Source organism: Cyprinus carpio, chromosome B4 (assembly GCF_018340385.1).
Source record: "Cyprinus carpio isolate SPL01 chromosome B4, ASM1834038v1, whole genome shotgun sequence".
In the NCBI taxonomy this organism is placed as follows: Eukaryota; Metazoa; Chordata; class Actinopteri; order Cypriniformes; family Cyprinidae; genus Cyprinus; species Cyprinus carpio.
The window spans coordinates 22418812-22437236 of NC_056600.1; the positions used below are offsets into that span (position 1 = coordinate 22418812).

An 18425-nucleotide genomic window follows, 5' to 3' on the forward strand; every position below is an offset into this window, starting at 1 on the left:
AGGCAGACCCCGTAAGACAAGTGTTCGAGAGGACCGTTTGTTGGTTCGACAGTCCAGGGCCAGCCATTTTTTCAACTGCAGCAGAGCTACATAAGAACTGGTCACCAGAAACCCCTGTATCTACAAGAACAGTTTGTTGAATTCTCTCACGCAGTGGTCTCAATGGCCGAATTAGTGCTCAGAAACCAGCATTAAATACAGAAGACAACTGAAAAATCGTGTTGCATTTGCCAAGGCCCACAGCTTGCAGGAAGGATAGACTGTGGAAAAGTGGCAGAAGGTTGATTTTTCCAATGAATCATCTATTGAACTGCATCCCAATCATCACAAATACTGCAGAAGACCTATTGGAACCCGCATGGACCCATGATTCACACAGAAAACAGTCAAGTTCGGTGGAGGAAAAATCATGGTTTGGGGTTACGTTCAGTATGGGGGCGTGTGAGAGATCTGCAGAGTGGATGGCAACATCAACAGCCTGAGGTATCAAGGCATTCTTGCTGCCCATTACATTCCAAACCACAAGAGAGGGCAAATTCTTCAGCAGGATGGCACTCCTTCTCATACTTCAGCCTCCACATCAACATTCCTGAAAGCAAAGAAGGTCAAGGTGCTCCAGGATTGGCCAGCCCAGTCACCAGACATGAACATTATTGAGCATGTCTGGGGTAAGATGAAGGAGGAAGCATTGAAGATGAAACCAAAGAATCTTGATGAATTCTGGGAGTCCTGCAAGAATGCTTTCTTTGCTATTCCAGATGACTTTATTAATAAGTTATCTGAGTTATTGCCGAGACATATGGATGCAGTCCTCCAAGCTCATGGGAGTCACACACAATATTAATTCTTTTTCCACTGCACCATGACTTTATGCTCTGTACTGTACATTATTTCTGTTAAGTGACAAGACTTTTGTCTAAGCAAAGTCTGACCTTTCTGTCCTAATTAAATAATTAAAAATCAAGACATGAGATTTTATTTTGGTGCGTAATCTAGAGGCCTTTGCCTTTCATATAAGCCACTTCTGATTCCAAATGATCAACTAGAAGTCAAGTTATTTTTTGTTGTTCCTACAACTTGGATAAGCAACAAGATTTTTGTCAGGGAGTGTATGTATGTTATTCATATTGGCCATTACATACTTCCTATACTTCTATTTGTTGTCTATTTTGATGCCTCAAACCATAACTACTTAAGCAGTTTCGTGGTTTTAAATTAGTTTTTGTGCATGTGTGTGTGATGCTGCATTTGTAATCTGGACATGAACACAGTCATAATGTTATCTTTGCAGAGAAATGTTTTTGTTTCTGTTTGAAGCTTGACAGACATCATGCAACTCTCACTATATATAGATAAGAGCAGCAACTCAAAAATGTCTACTGTGTTTGACAGAAAATAACAATTAATAAATAACCTTTTTTTTTTTTTTTGAGTGAACTATAATTTAAAAGTGAACTATGTAATTTGCCATCTTTCATTTCAGCACATGAATAAAACGGAAATTCAAACAGACATCTTTTAGATGTATTATTATAGGTATTTATTATGCCTATATTCCACATTGCATTGCTATATTACATCTTTAGTGGTCAAACTGTCTATTTTCCAAATGCTTAAAACAATTAAAATGTACAGTATAATTATTGCAGTTGAACCAGAGGTTCCACACTCTAGGAAAGTGCATGTCACCATCCAGTCTTTAGAGGATGAACAAGGAAGATTATTTCAGGAAGTTGGATCTTTAGTCACTTTACTGTCTGTTTCAGCATCTGCTGGACTGGATCCTGCAGGAGAACTTAAGTTCTCTGGCTTCTTCTCAATGTCTTTATTGTGCGGTTCCCCCTGAGGGAGATCTTCACTGGAGGGTTTCACAATCTCCTCAGCAGGGGAAGTGTCTTGTGGAGGCGTCTTTGATAAGAGACTTGTATCATCAGGACACAAAGAAGCAACGCTCTCCTCCTTCACGCCAGGAAATGTATGGTCTGAATACAAGAGCTTCAGCTGTTCCTCAAAGTAACTCTCCAGATTAGCACCCACACTGGCCATCTCAGTGTCTTCCTACAAACAACGTGAATACACAACATTACACGTCACATGGGTTACCTCATTCAAGCTGTACCACTGTTTGTACCACCGTTCTTTTGTGTTCAACAGAAGAAATTCATATAGGTTTGAAACAACTGAGATTAAGTACAAATACAGTACATTTTTTGGGTGAACTAACCCTTCAAACTATGTTAAAACATTTATAACAATCTTCCAACAGGCTTTGGTTAACACAACACATTATCTAGTAGTCAATTAACCTATAAAACTTACTGAACTGAATGTAATGGTAATGATATCAGTCTTTCGGATGGCTATTCTTTAAAAAAAAAAAAAAAAAACTATTGTACACCAATACCAAATTAACTGGAAAGTTTTTCGAAAAATTAAAAATAGAAGTTTTGTGAATTTAAAACTTTGTTATAGATGGAAGGTTTAAAAAGGTCGGCAACAAGCCCTAAATAAATTAATAAATAAAAAAAATTACACATAAAACATTTAAAGCTATGTATAATCTAATAAAACTATTTTTATGCTTTTTTTTCTTTTCTTAAAACCAACTTAAAAGACAGAAAGTTCCCCTAATTGAAGAATCATCCCTTATATCTTGAAAATAATATTGTAAATCAATGCGAGGTAGCATACCTTGTGGAAAGTTGCACAGTTTTTGAAAATCAACCTGACATCCTCAACAAAGTCCTCAGTGCTCTTGTAATTTCTGTCCTCCAGTTTGCTTCTGATCACCGACAGGTCCATTGGCGTCTTTATTATCTCACTGTATTCTGGCATCGACTGCAAATGTGGAGCGTGAACAAGGGACGGAACAGAAAACAGTCTTTATCATTAAATGAAAAAAATTAAAGCTTTGATCCAAACCCTACAAGTAACTACTGTATATCTGGGTCACCCCAAAATCTGAAGACAAACCTAAAAAATTATATTCTAATTACTGGCATGAATTAACAAAATTTTGTACCATGGCATTATTTGTCATTTATGGCAATTAAGCATTTTTTTTCCCCCAAATTCTAATTTCTGTAATGAAAAAAAAAATATATCTCTCAATACCCTTAGGTTTAATTTTCTTTATGCAAAATACTAGGTGCATCCTAAATCGCATACTTATGCACTATTCTATGATGTTTTTGTAGTATTTGCACTTCAAAAAGTCGGACGATGCACTTAAATAACCGACAAAATTAAGTGTGAAATGTTGGAGACTTTATGCACTCGACTGTCGCAGCTTTAATTACATCACGAAGGGGAAGGGGCTATCAGACTCCGATTATTAATGAAAAAATAACCATATAAAATTCATAGACTACATGGAGAGTACATAGTGTGTCTTTTGGTACAAAATTTTACTGTTTTTCTTTGAATTGAAATTTGAAACCCTCACATTGAATTTTTTTTTTTATTATTTCCCCAATGAAAATAAATGTAGTTTATGTATCTAGAATGCCATGTGAGATGGAAGATCTTACCGATGGTGTAACAGGCTCCTGAAAATCCGTGCTGAGCTCATTGCAGTAAAGACGAAGCAGCAGTCGCTCACATTTCTGCATGAACACAAGAAATAATTGCAGCCGTTTTTAAATTTTTAAAACTTCTTCTAAAGTGACATCTAAAATAAAGCTTAACTATGTTAAATAAGTTAGTTAACTGAAATCAGTTCATACTCTTTTATCCACAGGAGTGAAAGCCTCAGAATCTGGATCCTGCTTAACATTGTTCATTTCTCCTCTAGCACTGACGTTATACTCCATTTCAGGTGAGGTAAGGTCACGGCAGAACGTACAATACCACTCCCCACTACAGATACACACAAACACAACACACATACATAACTACAGTAGAATTAATAGAAGAAAACTACAATCACACCTATTGCATATTAGCAAAAGGGTGACAATGCTCAAAATCTTAACATTAGATAAAAGGGATTTAATGATATTATCAATATCGTGATATCGCAATAGCAAAACTGGCTCGATATTATCGTGGTCACATGACGATTTGAAACGATAGGTCTTCAGGGCAAAATGTGTAGTTTTTAAAATACATTTAAACTACTTATTCTAGCATAAAAGGTCTTTAAATTTGTGTTTTGGGCCATGCTTTGGCACAGTATCTGTCAAATGAACTATAACAGAAAGCATAATATGGCTAAATCCCTTCATCAAGTCTGTTTTTGCTGTGCGTTTCAAAGTGAAGCGCATTGTTGAGGCGATCAGCTCGTGACCTGGTGTTTTCCGCACCTCAGAACGGCTCCGTTCACGGTGAACTCGTTTATTGCATGTGCTGTGAGTTTAGCACTCGTTTGGGGACTCAACAGCTATCAGTTAGGCTTTATTTTCTTGGCAGATGATTTCAGCATGTCACTAGATTTATAGTGAGACGTGTTTCTGTAAGCCTGTTTTCACTGAAGCTGGAGTTTAACTTCAAAATAAAAGCTCTACTGCCATTTCCGTCAAAATAAAAGCTTAAAAATGCAATATGAATTACTGACAGCTAGCGGTTTAAATACAGTTCGAATTCAAAATCTCTTTTTAAAGTGTAGAAATTAGGAAAGAAGTATTGTAATTTCCCTACTGTAGTGTAAAGCAAATATAATATACCTATGAAATATTCATATTCATTTTCATTTATTTTACAGTGCAATTGTTTTACAATATATGGCTATAACGGTCATTGTTGCTATTATTATAATATTCTAATTTTATTGGCTTCCTAAAACAACAGCATGAACATAATTTAGACTCAGACTTATCACAAATAATAAGAGTCCCCTTTAAAGTTTAAGTAAATTTGCTGGCTTTTTTCTGACTTAAGTTTTCTAAGAACATGGGTTGGAGCTAGGGATGCACGATATTATCGGAACGATATCGGAATTGGCCGATAATGGCTTAAAATGTAAACATCAGCACTGGTCTGATATATACAATTATGCCGATAAGACGAATAACGTGTGCTCAGGGTGTGCTAGCAATAAAATCAAATCAGCATTGTGGTCATTCCTGAAGCAAATTTTTGCCTGATTGTTGATTAGATAGATTCACTGTTTTTGATCGCTGCATTTAAAGGGATAGTTCACCAAAAAAAATTTAATTCTGTCATTAATTACTCACCCTCATGTCATTCCAAACCTGAAAAACCACCGTTCGTCTTCGGAACACAAATTAGGTTATTTTTGATTAATTTATTCACGTTTCACTAATTAATTTGTATTCCGAAGATGAACGGTGGTCTTATGTGTTTGGGATGAAATGAGGGCGAGTAGGCCTAATTAATGACATAATTTTCATTTTTGGGTGAACCAACCCTTTATACAGAGAATGAATGAACAGAATGATGATTCAACAGTCACTACCAGCAGCTGCCTCCTCCGGGTCCTAATGCCCCTCAGGTAAGGAGTTTTAACTCCCTTGGGGGCACTGCTGGCCTACTTGTAATAAAATGAAAGTAAAATATAAAAATAACATTAAGATTGTGTTTCTGATTAAATAAAGCAGTAACTGATGTCGTAAAATCACGAGTATGTTTTGATTTAAAGATGAGAAGATATAGCTTACATGAATAAAAATCACAAACATGACACTTGTAAATTAATTTTATATATACAGATTTATTTATTAATGTGTAATGTTTTTTTTTCTTTCTTTTTTTTCAAACAGATTATGAGCTCTGAAAGATTTTCAGAATGTTTACAACTCTTTTTCTTTAGACCATCTACAAATGTTAAATTATTACATAAAATGTTAAAGGTCATCACTGCATCAGTCTGAATTGATTTATAGTTGATTTATAATTATTTTCAAAGCTTTCAATGTACTTTCATTATAAAATAACTTCATTATGGTTTAATTCGAACAAATAAGTTTTTGTTAAAAACTAACCAAAATCAAATCTTCATTTATCTTTTTTTAATATATCGCAATAAATATTGTATCGTGGACTTCATACCCTGTGGTGTTTGATGTTGATTTATTGTGGGATTTTTTATTGTATTTTTGGATTTTTTGGGATAAATGCAACAAATGTTGAAAACAGTTTTGCTGCTTAATATTTTTGTGGAAATCAAGATTATTTTTTAGGATTCGTTGGTGAATAGAAATGGTAAACACCTGCATTTATTTAAAATAGAAATCTTTTGTAACATTATAAAATGTCTTTACTGTCATCTACTTACCCCAAACGTTTGAATGGTAGTGTATCACTGTTTCCACAAAAACATTAACAGCAAAAACTTTTTCAACATTTGTTGCATTTATCCCAAAGTAGGCATGACAATTCTTGAGTACCAAATCAGCGTGTGACATTGAAGACTGGAGATGATTTTGATTAGTCTGATACCTTGGAGAGGCAGTCAGTGTGGGAATATGGCAGCTAAGATGGAAGACTTTGGGACATTTGTCACAGCAGAGCAGTTCTCCTCCGTTCTGGCACACCGCGCACCAGTCCTCATTGGGGTCTTCATCTGCTTCTGGGGTCTTCTCTGATTGCTGCTCACCCTGTGGTGTTTGAGACTGAACGCCTGTGCTGTCTGGAAGACTGGCTTTAGCACTGGTGTTTACCTACAGTAACACACAAAATTAAAGAAATGAAAAAATTAATATTGTGAAAAACTTTTATTTGTGTGTACCTGACAAAATACATGAATTTGCTAAATTTAATCTTTTAAAAACAGGGGACAAAAACTGGGAATTTTTTGGTCTTCTTTGTTGTTAAGATGTCAAATCAGAATAAATCTGATGTTCAAATCTGTTCCATCTCTAAACTGGTGCAGAATGAGAAAAATCTTACAAAATGAACTTCATCATCCTCTGGTTCATCTTTGATAACAATGACTGGCCCTGGGGACGACCTGCGTCTCCTCTTGGTGGGGGGGTTTGATGGGCCACTCTGGGGGGCTTCTACACGCTTCCAGGAGCCAGAACTTGGGAACAAATAAAAGAAGGCAGTACAAGAATGGAATATTTTCACACTGTGATGACATGTTTCCATTATTACTAATGTAAATCCATTTTTATATATATATTTTTTGTAAATATACAACACTGTGTTAATAAAAAAAAATCTGGTTAGCATAGCTGCAAAAGCCTTTCTTTTAACAGCTTCAAACTTTCTATTTTATTTTCCTTATTTGGAGAGTTGTTGAGAGAATAAAATGAGATATTTTCAATTTGATAGGTAGAGTCTAGCTGGCTAGTTCAATTTCAACATTTCTTTACAAGTTCTAAAAGTAATCTTTATATCACTCATTATAATAAATAAAGCAACATATGCTTGCAGTGTTAACAGCTTCTTTAATTTAATGGGGGTGATTAAATGTTACAGACTTTTCCGCTAAAGAAACAATTATCTACACTATGATACACTTTCATCACCTCTCATTTACATCCTTGACTTGACAATGGCATCCCTATTGGTTACGTTTCGAATGCTGGCCATTCTGTTGCATCAGTGCAAGAAGACATTTTCACGTTTTAATCTTAAATCTTTCAAGTACAACATAAAATCTATACAAAGCAAAGTTTGTTGCATGTTAGGCATTTCCGGATTAAATAACAGAAAACAAACTAATGAATTAACTACAGAAACCAAAACAAATTGAATTAAAAGAACTCAAAACCTTGAATTAACAGGAGAATATTAGAAGAATATTTACCTGGTCTTTGGTTCTGATGATGTGACAGACATTTGTCTTCCTTGTACTAAAAGTTCAATAAAATCAAGACAATATTCAGTAACGTATAAAACAAAGTATTTGATAACAGAACATGAACTAAGCAGCAAGCATTTATGTTTCCAATCAACAAGACAAGACAAGGTGGTTACCGATACCAGACATTATTTTTTGCTTAAGAAGTGTACCAGTTCGTTCTGTAGGTGTGGAGAGGTGACTGGGTTGATAACTGGGCCTTTGAGCAGACAGCTGCATGCTGGGATCAAATCTCCTGTTCAGGTACGACGTTACCTGCATGTTCTGTTAAGTGCAAACAGAATTTTGCATATGTATATTACAAATGAGACTGTAGTAATAGCTGCTGAAAAAAAAAAATCATCTTTACCATCACAGAAATTGATTCCATCATAAAATATTTACACAGAACTCTTAACATTATTTCACAATACTACTGCTTTTACTGAATTTTGGATCAAATAAATGCAGCCAAAAACATAAAAAACAAAAAATCTAAAATTATTCCAAACTTTTGACCAGCAGTGTACATGTATGTGGAGTGCAAACTTTTTTTTTTTTTTAATAGTCAGTAGAGTTTTTCATAGGCCAATAACATTTATACTGTATATGGGTGGTTGACAAAAAAATAAAAAATAAATAAACATCTCCATATGTTTTTCTTTCTGGCCTATAGGTAAAAATCTGTATTTTTCAGTGGTGTCAAATGATTAATCATGATTAATCGCATCCCAGATAAAAGTTGTTGTTTACATAACATATGTATTTGTAAGGTGTATATTTACTAATATATATATATATATTTACATATAATATTTGTTTTTTAGGTGTATTTTTTATTTTTTATGTGTATATTTTATATTTTATATATATATAATATATATATATATATACACACACACACACACACACATTATATATTTAAAAAAAATATTTATGTATATACACATTTATATATTTATATTCTTATATTTTATATTATACATAATTACATTTAATAGATAAATATAATATTTCTCTAAAATATATACATGCATGTGTTTGTGTTTGTATTTATATGTACATAATAAATATGCACAGTATACACATATATTTTGTAAACAAGAACTTTTGATTTTGGATGCTATTAATCGTGATTAATCGTTTGACAAGACTAGTAATTTTTTTTTTTCATTAAAAGGTTACAGTTGTCACAATGAAATATTTTCTGATTGATTGTTCTATAAATAGTTGCAATAATTATTTAATTATCTGTTTTTTTCACAGTATAGACTTAACACACATATCTTGTATTAAGCAAACAAACAATACTTCCCTTAAAGCTTGAGAACAAATATTGCGCGTGGAAGGTGATGAATAAAAATATATGAAAACAAAATATCAATATACAATATTAAGCCAACCTGAATATTATTTAAGAATGTTTATTTTTAGAGATTATTATTTTATAATTATTATTCAATTGGATATGATTAAGCAGCAGCAAAATATTTAGAAATATTGCTTTGTTAATCATACTGTAACTTAATTATATTGAGGCACTCCGTAGAATATTACTTTAATGCAATTATGTAAACTATAATGGAAAAGAAACTGTAATCATAAAAACTGTATGTGTCACAAATTGATTAATGTAGTTTCAGTATCTGATTTCATCATGTGAACTACCCGTAATCCACTACCAAAAGAGATCTACTACAAAACTGCACACTTATACTTAAGACTCAATGTGTTTACTCAAAATTCACTCAAACAATTGACAGTTTTTATAACAGATGGGCTACATTTTTGTTAACCTGTCAAGCAGGCACAGTTTTCACCCAATACTGATAACATGATGTCCAGCACACTCACCTGATTGAGCGTCTGTGGAGTGGGAAGTGAAGCTCCACTGGAGAAAGCAGCACTGTGAGGATAGCGGGTTCTTGGAAGCACCTCCATCGGTTTAAGAGGATAGGTGGGATTGTTGATAAGACCCCTCAAAGTCTTTCAGAAAGAAAAAAGCAGCAAGTTTAGAATTACCCAATTGTTCTTCCATTCATTAATGAGCATTATATTAACATGTACACTACCAGTCAAAAGGAATAATTGAAATAATTCAATATGGAATAATTCACCAAGCCTCAACAAGGCTGCATTTATTTGATTAAAAAAAAAAACAATAAAAAGTGTAATATTGTGAAATGTTGGTATAATTTAAAAGAACTGTTTCCTATATTAAAATGTAATCCATTCCTGTGGTACCAAATCCAAATTTTACGCAGCCTTTACTCCAGTCTTTAGTGTCACGATCCTTTAGAAATTATTCTAACTTTCTGTAATATTAAAATCACACTTCACCTGTGGAGGTAGGTTAGTGGGCTGAAGCATAGGTGGCGGGCTCCGTGCACCATATCGACGCCCATGTTGAGGCATGCTGGGTAACGCCTGAGAGGGTGATCCACCCTGCATGGGTCTATGTGGAGATGGCCCTGGTAAGCGCATGCCGTGGTACCATGACCACTGGGTGGGTGGTTGGTGGCGGTTGGTGTGCTGGGAGAGTTTCTCCACCTGCATCTGCAGCTGGGCCAATGTGCTTTGCCGCTGCTGCTGCTGCTGCTGCTGGGCATGTGAGTTTGGGAACCCCGTCTGAAGACCATCGGGTCTAGGGCCTGGGTTCATTTGCTGGAAAGGAAATGGCTGTGGACCACTGGGATGACGCACTGGAGTTTTCTCTACCATTAAAGAACCTGAGAAAAGATTCAAGAATATTTACAGTTGATAACTTGTACATTTGCAAGAATTTCTTTCTTTTACATACGCAAGCCATTAAAAGTGCACTCCATTGACAATGGAGATATTTGACACATGTACACTACTTAGACCTTTGTTTTCGAGTGCTGGAATCAGTTGTGCATGTGCTGTTATCCTTGTGGCAGCACAAGCCAGAGCAGATACAAGTGCAGATACAATGTTGCAATAGTGTATAACTGTCTATTATATAAGTCTAAACTGACTGTCTAAACTAAACTGAAGTCATGAACTGCTTCTTTGCACACTTTCTTAAAATAATTTATTCTCATTTTAAATAACCATTTTGTTTTTCATGCTACTAAAATTGCCAATGTGAAGTCCTGAATTTCTAATCCGTAAACAGCAAAATACTAATTCATAAACTCTTCTTTTTGTCCATAGCCAGAACTTTTATTCCTGGCCAGAATTTACTAATTCTCTCCCTCGATTTAATTAAATCAAAAAGAGGGAATAAATTAGTATAAATGTAGCCATGGTTTACTAAAATGAGTGAACTAATTATAAAAGAAAAGCAATAGAATAATACAAAACATACAAACATACAAATCAAACAATCAAATCACTAAAAGCTATTCTAAACAGATTCTAAACAGATTTTAAAGCCATAATGCCAAAGGAACTCAACTTGAAATTTGGAATTCTCAATAACTCTGCAGAGGATGATCTCAAAGAACGTGGAGGAATGTACAACTGAAGAAGATTTGAAAGATAAACAGGAGCCTGATTTTGAAGTGAAGCGGACCCGATACTGACCCCTGTGGAACACCTTGAGTAACTGTAACAGGCTCTGACTGAGCATTCTTAATCTGAACAAACTGCTTCCTATCACTTAAATAAGACGAAAACCAAAAAAAGGCATCATCAGCTACTCCAATACAAGCCAAACATTCAAGTAAAACTGAATGACTAAAAGTATCAAAGGCAGCACAAATATCTAGAAGAATAAGAGTAGACAGAAGACCAGAATCAGCTGCAAGCAGAAGACCATTTGTAATTTTAACAAGAGCTGTTTCCGTACTATGTTGAGATCTGAAACCCGACTGAAATTGCTCATAGAGATCATTACTTTGCAATGGTAACAGTTAACAGCATTGTGACTGATAGAATTAATTGGTTAAATGCAAGTATTTGTAAATAGTAAATGGTACATTTTGCCTCTTTTTATTTAGCCAGTGTTGGTGTTTTAAAGAATGGTAATTTTTTAAATATTTTTTTAATAAGTATTTTCACAACACAAAGAATCTTTAACTTTTTTTTAAGTCTTGTGACAAAAATAAAGACTACAATGTTCCTTTTTTATTATTCAAGAAAACAGTAAAAACTGACAGGGGGTTCATATTTAGATTTTAATGATTTATAAGGCTGTCAAAAAAAAAAAATGTAATCTATAATTTATCCCACATCTGACAATTAATTAAGGTTGGCATTTTTGAGGTCTTACTTTTTTTCCCAGTTTCAAAACCAGTTTTTGTAAGAATCTTACCAAGATCCACATTTGAGGCCCAAAAAGCAGATCGACTTTGAAACCGAACCAAACTCTGGGGAACATATGAGATGTTGCACTTTGCTCGCATGAGGTACTGGATTTGACAAGTTATCTGTGATGAGAAAAGGAAGGAGAGACCATCATCCAAACAGCAGGCTGACCACAATTAGTACATTCAAAATAATTTATTCTAATTGTGATCATATGAGTTAACTAAGATCATTGTACACATCTTGCAAAATTTAGATTAAAAACCAATTATAATCACACGGAAGAGATGCAAAATCTTCATGTTTCGTTAGAAAGACACTTACCAACCGCTTACAGTACAGGAGGGCTGTTCCACTGTTACTGGCTGTGGCCCATTTTGTGAAATTAATCACGTGATCAAGATGTGTGGAGAGTGAGGTCACATCCTGTTGTTGCTTTTTCAAGAGGGTTTCATGGTCCTTTGTGATTGCCTAAATAAACATGCTTTTGTAACCTCATACAATTCAAAACGATCAAATCTGACTACGGTGCTTCTCAACTGGTTTAGCTCCAGCACAAAGATTTTACATTAGACATCAAATGGTGATTCCAAAATTGTATATTATACTGATAGAATGTGTTTTGCTGCAAGTCAAGCCTATTTAATGTAGTCTAGTTGGTATTTTTTTTTTGTGAGGATGCTTATATGTTACTTAGTAAATTATGCTCTATTATTATAAGGTTTTATTACTAGCATTTAGTTTCATTTTTCCCTGCTGTACGTAACCCATAACAACCTAAGACAACCAGTTGGGAAGCACTGCTCTTGATGATGATATACTGGACACTACCTCAAGTTGATTGAACAATAACTTCCCCTTCCTGTTGATCTCCATAATGAGATTGCAGATAGATTTTTTAATTTCATTAGCCACAGTCTTGCGGTTTTCATCCACCTGCTGAAGACTGACAAGAACAGGAAAAATATGCCATAAAAATAATTAAAATGTGCTTTTACATACTACACATCTTAAAGGGGTTCCCACATTTTGACACTTTTCCCACTGCATTTGTCATTTCTGGTCAAGTCATTTTAATATTGATTACATTTGAAAATAAATATTTCCAGTGAAATATCTCGGGAGTTGAGCATTGCTAGAAAAATGTATATTCACTATGCATTCACTATAGCAGGGTTTCCTGAATCCATTAGATGCAGAATATTTACTTGAATTTTCGCTTGGAGATTTCACATTTGTTTACATTTCCTATAACATCTGATCTAATTAATTATTAGCTTATCATTAATTCACGAACCCCCTCCAGAAATGAAAATACTGTACTATAGAAATGTCTATGATATTTCAATATTATTACTTTCAATGACATTTCCAGGTATTGCATTGAGGAAATAACAAAGTTACTGTATATCTAGGTATGCTATGTGAGTTGGGAACTCTGGCTTTAAAAGGTCACAGGTTGCTTTAATATTAATTATAAAATAAATAAATAAACATAACATACCCGTTGTTTATGGTATTAGATATGTCCTCTATAACTTTCTTCTTTTCTTGAAGTTGGCAGGTCATATTTTCCAGATGTTCCTTGTGGTTTTTATATGCATCTTCTAGAAATTGGTAACTGTATTGGAAAATTCTCTGTTAGCTATAATACTGATGATGCCACTGATATTCGCATACATGTTACAGCAACACACATCTATATACTTTATGACACTGAACAGGAAAAAAATGGAAAATGCACACTGTTTCAGAAGAATGCTTACCATACTAGATTTATATTAACATTTAGTTCACCCAAAAACTCAAATTCTATCATCATTTACTCACGCCTATGTTGTCCCAAGTTTCTATGACTTCCTTTTGTTGTGGAACCCAAGTTTTAAGAATGTTGGTAAACTGACTTTCGCTGACTTTTCATTATATGGACACACACACACACACACACACACAAACAACACACTACATTTCTCACCACACACACATAAAAACAACAAAATCTTCTTTCATGTCTAGAAAAAAAAGCTGAATTTCTCATGTTCCATAGAAAAAAGTCAAATGACAATTTTAATTTTTAGGTCAAGTATACCTTTGAACATTATACATGTTAATATGAGAATTCCTCATTTATTCTTTTAATGCTATCATAATTGTGAGCCATACTTATGGTCCTTGTGTTTGAGTAGCTGACAGTCTCTGCAGGTGAGGAGATCGCAGGTTTCACAGAAGAGCTTCAATGGCTCCTGTCTGTGGATGTCACAGAAGACAGGCTTCTGTGTGGAAGCACCCATCGCCTCTGTAAACAGGAAGAAAATCTCATATCCATCTTTGTAACTTCAGAAATGCACTCCTGCAAGTTTGCGAAGTTCATTTACAGAAGTTGCAATAAAAGATTATAATCAGTAGTGTAACCAAAACTTAAGTCACATTTAAAAATGTCTGAATGTCACTGCACTACTCCTCACAAGCTGATATCATTTACAAAAGTTTAGCGTCAAACCTGAGGACATTTCGGTTATTTGCCGAACTGTGTGATCTCTGGTGAACTTCACACGCTGGTGAGCATCGATGCAGGTGACACACAGAAACTCTGCGCATTCCACGCAGAAACCGCTGGCCTCTGTGTTATCGTCACAACTCATGCAGAGCTGAGAGCAAAAGACACAAAGATGCATTTCATCAGAGACATCATTTCATTCCTATATGTACTATTATTACAGTGTATTATATGTATATAGCAGCATCTCAGAGGTGTAGTACAAACACTGACTGAGAGAAGTGAATGCACACCTGACAGCTCTTCTCCATTGTGCTGCTCGGCACTTCCACAGAATCCTTGACGAAGAAATTATCCAAGACCTCAACATCCATGCACTCCTGCTGACAGACTGGACAGCGGATCATGTTCACTAACGTAACACAAAAGAGAAGAGCAGGAAAACACATTCAATACCAAGTCACCAGAATGCATAATACAAAAGAGGACATATTATTACAAACTGAAAAGAAAAAAAATTGTCAATGTCATTCTGTTTGTGCGGTGGAAGCTTCTGTCACTAAAACAAATTTGTTGTATGTGTAAACATACCTGGCAATAAAGCTATTTCTGATTCTGAGATATATTGTATACTTATATAATGTAATATATTTAGATGCAAGTTTAGCATGTGCAGAAAAATGAATACATAGAAACACGTGCCAAAGCACAAAATATTAAATTATTCAAAGAGGCCATCTTACCCCACTATTGGGACGCAATATATTTCTAAAGTGTCCTATAAAATTCTTAATCAATGATTCTATTTAAAATGATGGCAATTTCGACGAATTATTGAATAACCGATGACAAACAAAGCAGAACCAGAGTAAATCATAATCGGAATTATCCGAAATGTAAATTTAAGACATACATGTCTATTCATATATGCCAAGAATACATTTTATGGGTCAAGATGATTGATTTTTCATTTATGTCAAAAGTTATTAGGATATTAAGTAAAGCTCATGTTCCATGAAGATATTTTGTAAATTTCCTACCGTAAATATATCAAAACTTAATTTTTGACTAGTAATATGCTTTGCTAAGAACTTTCTTTGGACAAATTTAAAGGCAATTTTCTCAATATTTAGATTTTTTTGCACCCTCAGATTCCAAATTTTCAAATAGTTGTATCTCTGCCAAACATTGTGGTATTCAAACAAACCATACATCAATGAAAAGCTTATTTATCCAAAATCTGGTTTTGTCGTCCAGGGTCACATATTTATTCAAAATACATTATTACTTGCTCATATTTTAACTGAAGATCAGCTTGAATTTATAAATGCCATTTTTCTTTGTTCTAGCAGCTTTGAGACTTTGTACTGTTGAGCTCTTCGTCTTTGATTGGGATTAATCATCTTGTGAATAAGTGAAAGTGAAAAGCGAACTCTTACACTGTTGCGCGTTGCTGTTGGTGCTGGCCGGTGTGTTGTGAGCAGGTAAGCATCTCTTACAGAAGGAGTGCAGGCAGGGCAGCAGTTTGGGCTCCCTGCTACTGAAGCTGAGCTTACACACGGGACACACGTCCATCAGAGCCATCATCATCATCCTCACACTGCCCTGAGCTTCATCAGCGCGCTTACTTTCCGCCTCATTCTCCACGATGATCACCACATCATCAGACTCCATCTTCTCACTTCCATCCATCATTTTATTGCAAGAAGAACATCAGTAGGAACATCTCAGGTTCACACCAGTAACTGCTGCTGTACTGCAGTCCGTGCGCTGGTTTTAGTAAACATCTATGTTAAATTAATCTTCACAACTCTAATGACAGGCAAAACGCAGAGAATCCCTACCGCTTATTCGCTCATCAGTCGTCAATAAAGTTTACAAATGAAACGCACGGCTGTGTTGTTGCCAGAAGCATATGATGATGAGGCCACAAATATGACGTCGCACGGCCTCCATTGTGACGTGTTGCCACGGCAGCCGAGGCAGGACAAATATATCACGAGAGAAAGAGAGAAAAAAAAGAAAAGAAAGAAAATAAACCGTGTGGTAAGATAAAATGCGAAAAAAAATGCTTTTATTAATAAACGGAGTTTTACTATAAAATTTGTAATAAATACAAATAAACAACGAGTTTATGAGTTCTATAAAGTTTATATGTGATTTATTCTTGTCTTGTTAAAAGTTGGATTTTTTTAACATATCATTTTTGTGACATAATATGTCGTTATTACGAGAAAATATATCGTTTTAACGACACACTTTCTTGGAAAAAACAAGTCGTTTTAACAAAATAACAACTCACTATTTATGACACAAAATTAATTGATTTTAAAATTAAGAGATTTTCCACATATGTGGACAGCAATTCACCCCCTTAGGTATGGACCATTATTTTAATATTAATAAAAAGAAAGAAAGAAAGAAAAAAGAAAGAAAGAAAGAAAAAAGAAAGAAAGAAATTGCACTATTGTATTGTATTTCGTGCAGATTCCTTCAGTGTAGGAATCAGCAGGATTCGTTTATTTAAATTGAGAAATAAATAGGCAGTGCTGCGTAGTACTGATGTAATCTGGATTCCAACAATTTGTTATTAGAGTAAATCACCATTTATAATGCTCATAATCAGATTACAGTTCCTTTTTTTATGGATTACATGACTGCATATTATTCACACAATGCCAGTAATGTTTTATTTTATTTTTTTATTAAGCTTTGACTATATTTACAATTATATAATGACCATGTAAATGTTATGTAATTTGGGCGAAAAAGGCACCTCTCAAGCAGTTAGACAATGTATGAAACAAATAATCAGGTGGTGATGTATAGCTGTGAAACACAGTCTTTATCATATCCACTATCCAGGACCTTCAGTTGATTATGGAAATCTGGACAAAAATAGTTAAAACCTGAAAGACTTTGGGCATGTAATTTTCATGTTTGTGTATTAATGTTTGTCCATGTAATGCAATGATTATTAAACATTTTGAAAGCCAGGTGGTCATTTTGTCATGAAACAAATACCAAATACCTCCAAAACAGTGCTGGGCAACTTACTTAACACAAAGGAAAGTCATGAGCAGATTTAAATACTTTGTACTACAAAGTCGAATAACTTGAGTTCAAGTTCATAACACGTATGCTTTAGTTTCGTTTTGTTCAGTACATTTTTTTTTTTTTTTTTTTTGGTGGGATACTAATTCTGTGCAGGTTCAGAATGGCCCTTTAATGATAAAGGCCATAGAGACTGCCCTGCCTTTAGACTGACAAGAGCAGCTTCCAAATCCTCAGTACTCATCTTGCTGGATTTGTCTGCTGAATTTGACACAGTTAACCACCTGATCCTTCTGTTTACTCTCATAAAGATGGGCATCTCAGGAACTGCACTCCAGTGGTTCAAGTCTCTCAGGAAGGTCCTTCAGGGTGTCTTGGAAGGGTGAGGTTTCTAGTCACAACTTCTTGCTACTGGGGTTCCTCAAGGCTCAGTGCTTAGACCACTTCTCTTCTCCTTTTACATGTCATCGTTAGGATCTGTCATTCAGAAGCATGGCTTTTCCTATCACTGCTACGCTGATGACACTCAACTCTACTTCTTATTCTAACCAGACGATCCGACAGTAGTTGTTCTCCTAATCAATCAATACTAGCACTTACCTATTCTATTTTATTCGTTTTAGTCAAATTTATATATATATAAATTTGACTATGTATAAAATATATAAATTTGATTATGTGTATGTATATATATATATATATATATAATATATATATATATATATATATATATATATAAACTTGCTATGTGTACTGTGCTAGACTAACTGAGACATGTCAAAGCATTTGTATACTTTTTCTTTCTTGTTGGTCTGATTGCTTCTATTGTTCTCCTCATTTGCAAAGTGTCTGCTAAAT

General features: G+C 34.5%; 1 protein-coding gene across 3 annotated transcripts; it reads right to left on the reverse strand.

Annotated features, from left to right (window-relative positions):
• Positions 1–1516: 1516 nt before the first annotated feature.
• On the reverse strand, positions 1517–16481 carry LOC109094514 (transcription intermediary factor 1-alpha-like). 3 transcript variants are annotated; one of them, XM_042722397.1, is made up of 19 exons: positions 16358–16473; positions 15953–16283; positions 14807–14925; positions 14517–14664; positions 14180–14312; positions 13521–13637; positions 12848–12962; positions 12341–12487; positions 12024–12138; positions 10088–10476; positions 9602–9733; positions 7921–8035; positions 7715–7760; positions 6850–6982; positions 6400–6620; positions 3726–3858; positions 3531–3605; positions 2692–2838; positions 1517–2058 (listed from the first exon to the last, which is right to left on the reverse strand). In XM_042722397.1, exons 2-19 carry the CDS (start codon positions 16206–16208, stop codon positions 1726–1728), a joined length of 2874 nt encoding a protein of 957 aa, XP_042578331.1. In that variant the 5' UTR covers positions 16209–16283; positions 16358–16473; the 3' UTR covers positions 1517–1725. The 3 variants fall into 3 exon arrangements, with proteins under 3 accessions (XP_042578331.1, XP_042578329.1, XP_042578332.1); XM_042722395.1 differs by having other exon boundaries at positions 15953–16481; XM_042722398.1 differs by having other exon boundaries at positions 7921–8032; positions 15953–16480.
• Positions 16482–18425: the final 1944 nt, after the last annotated feature.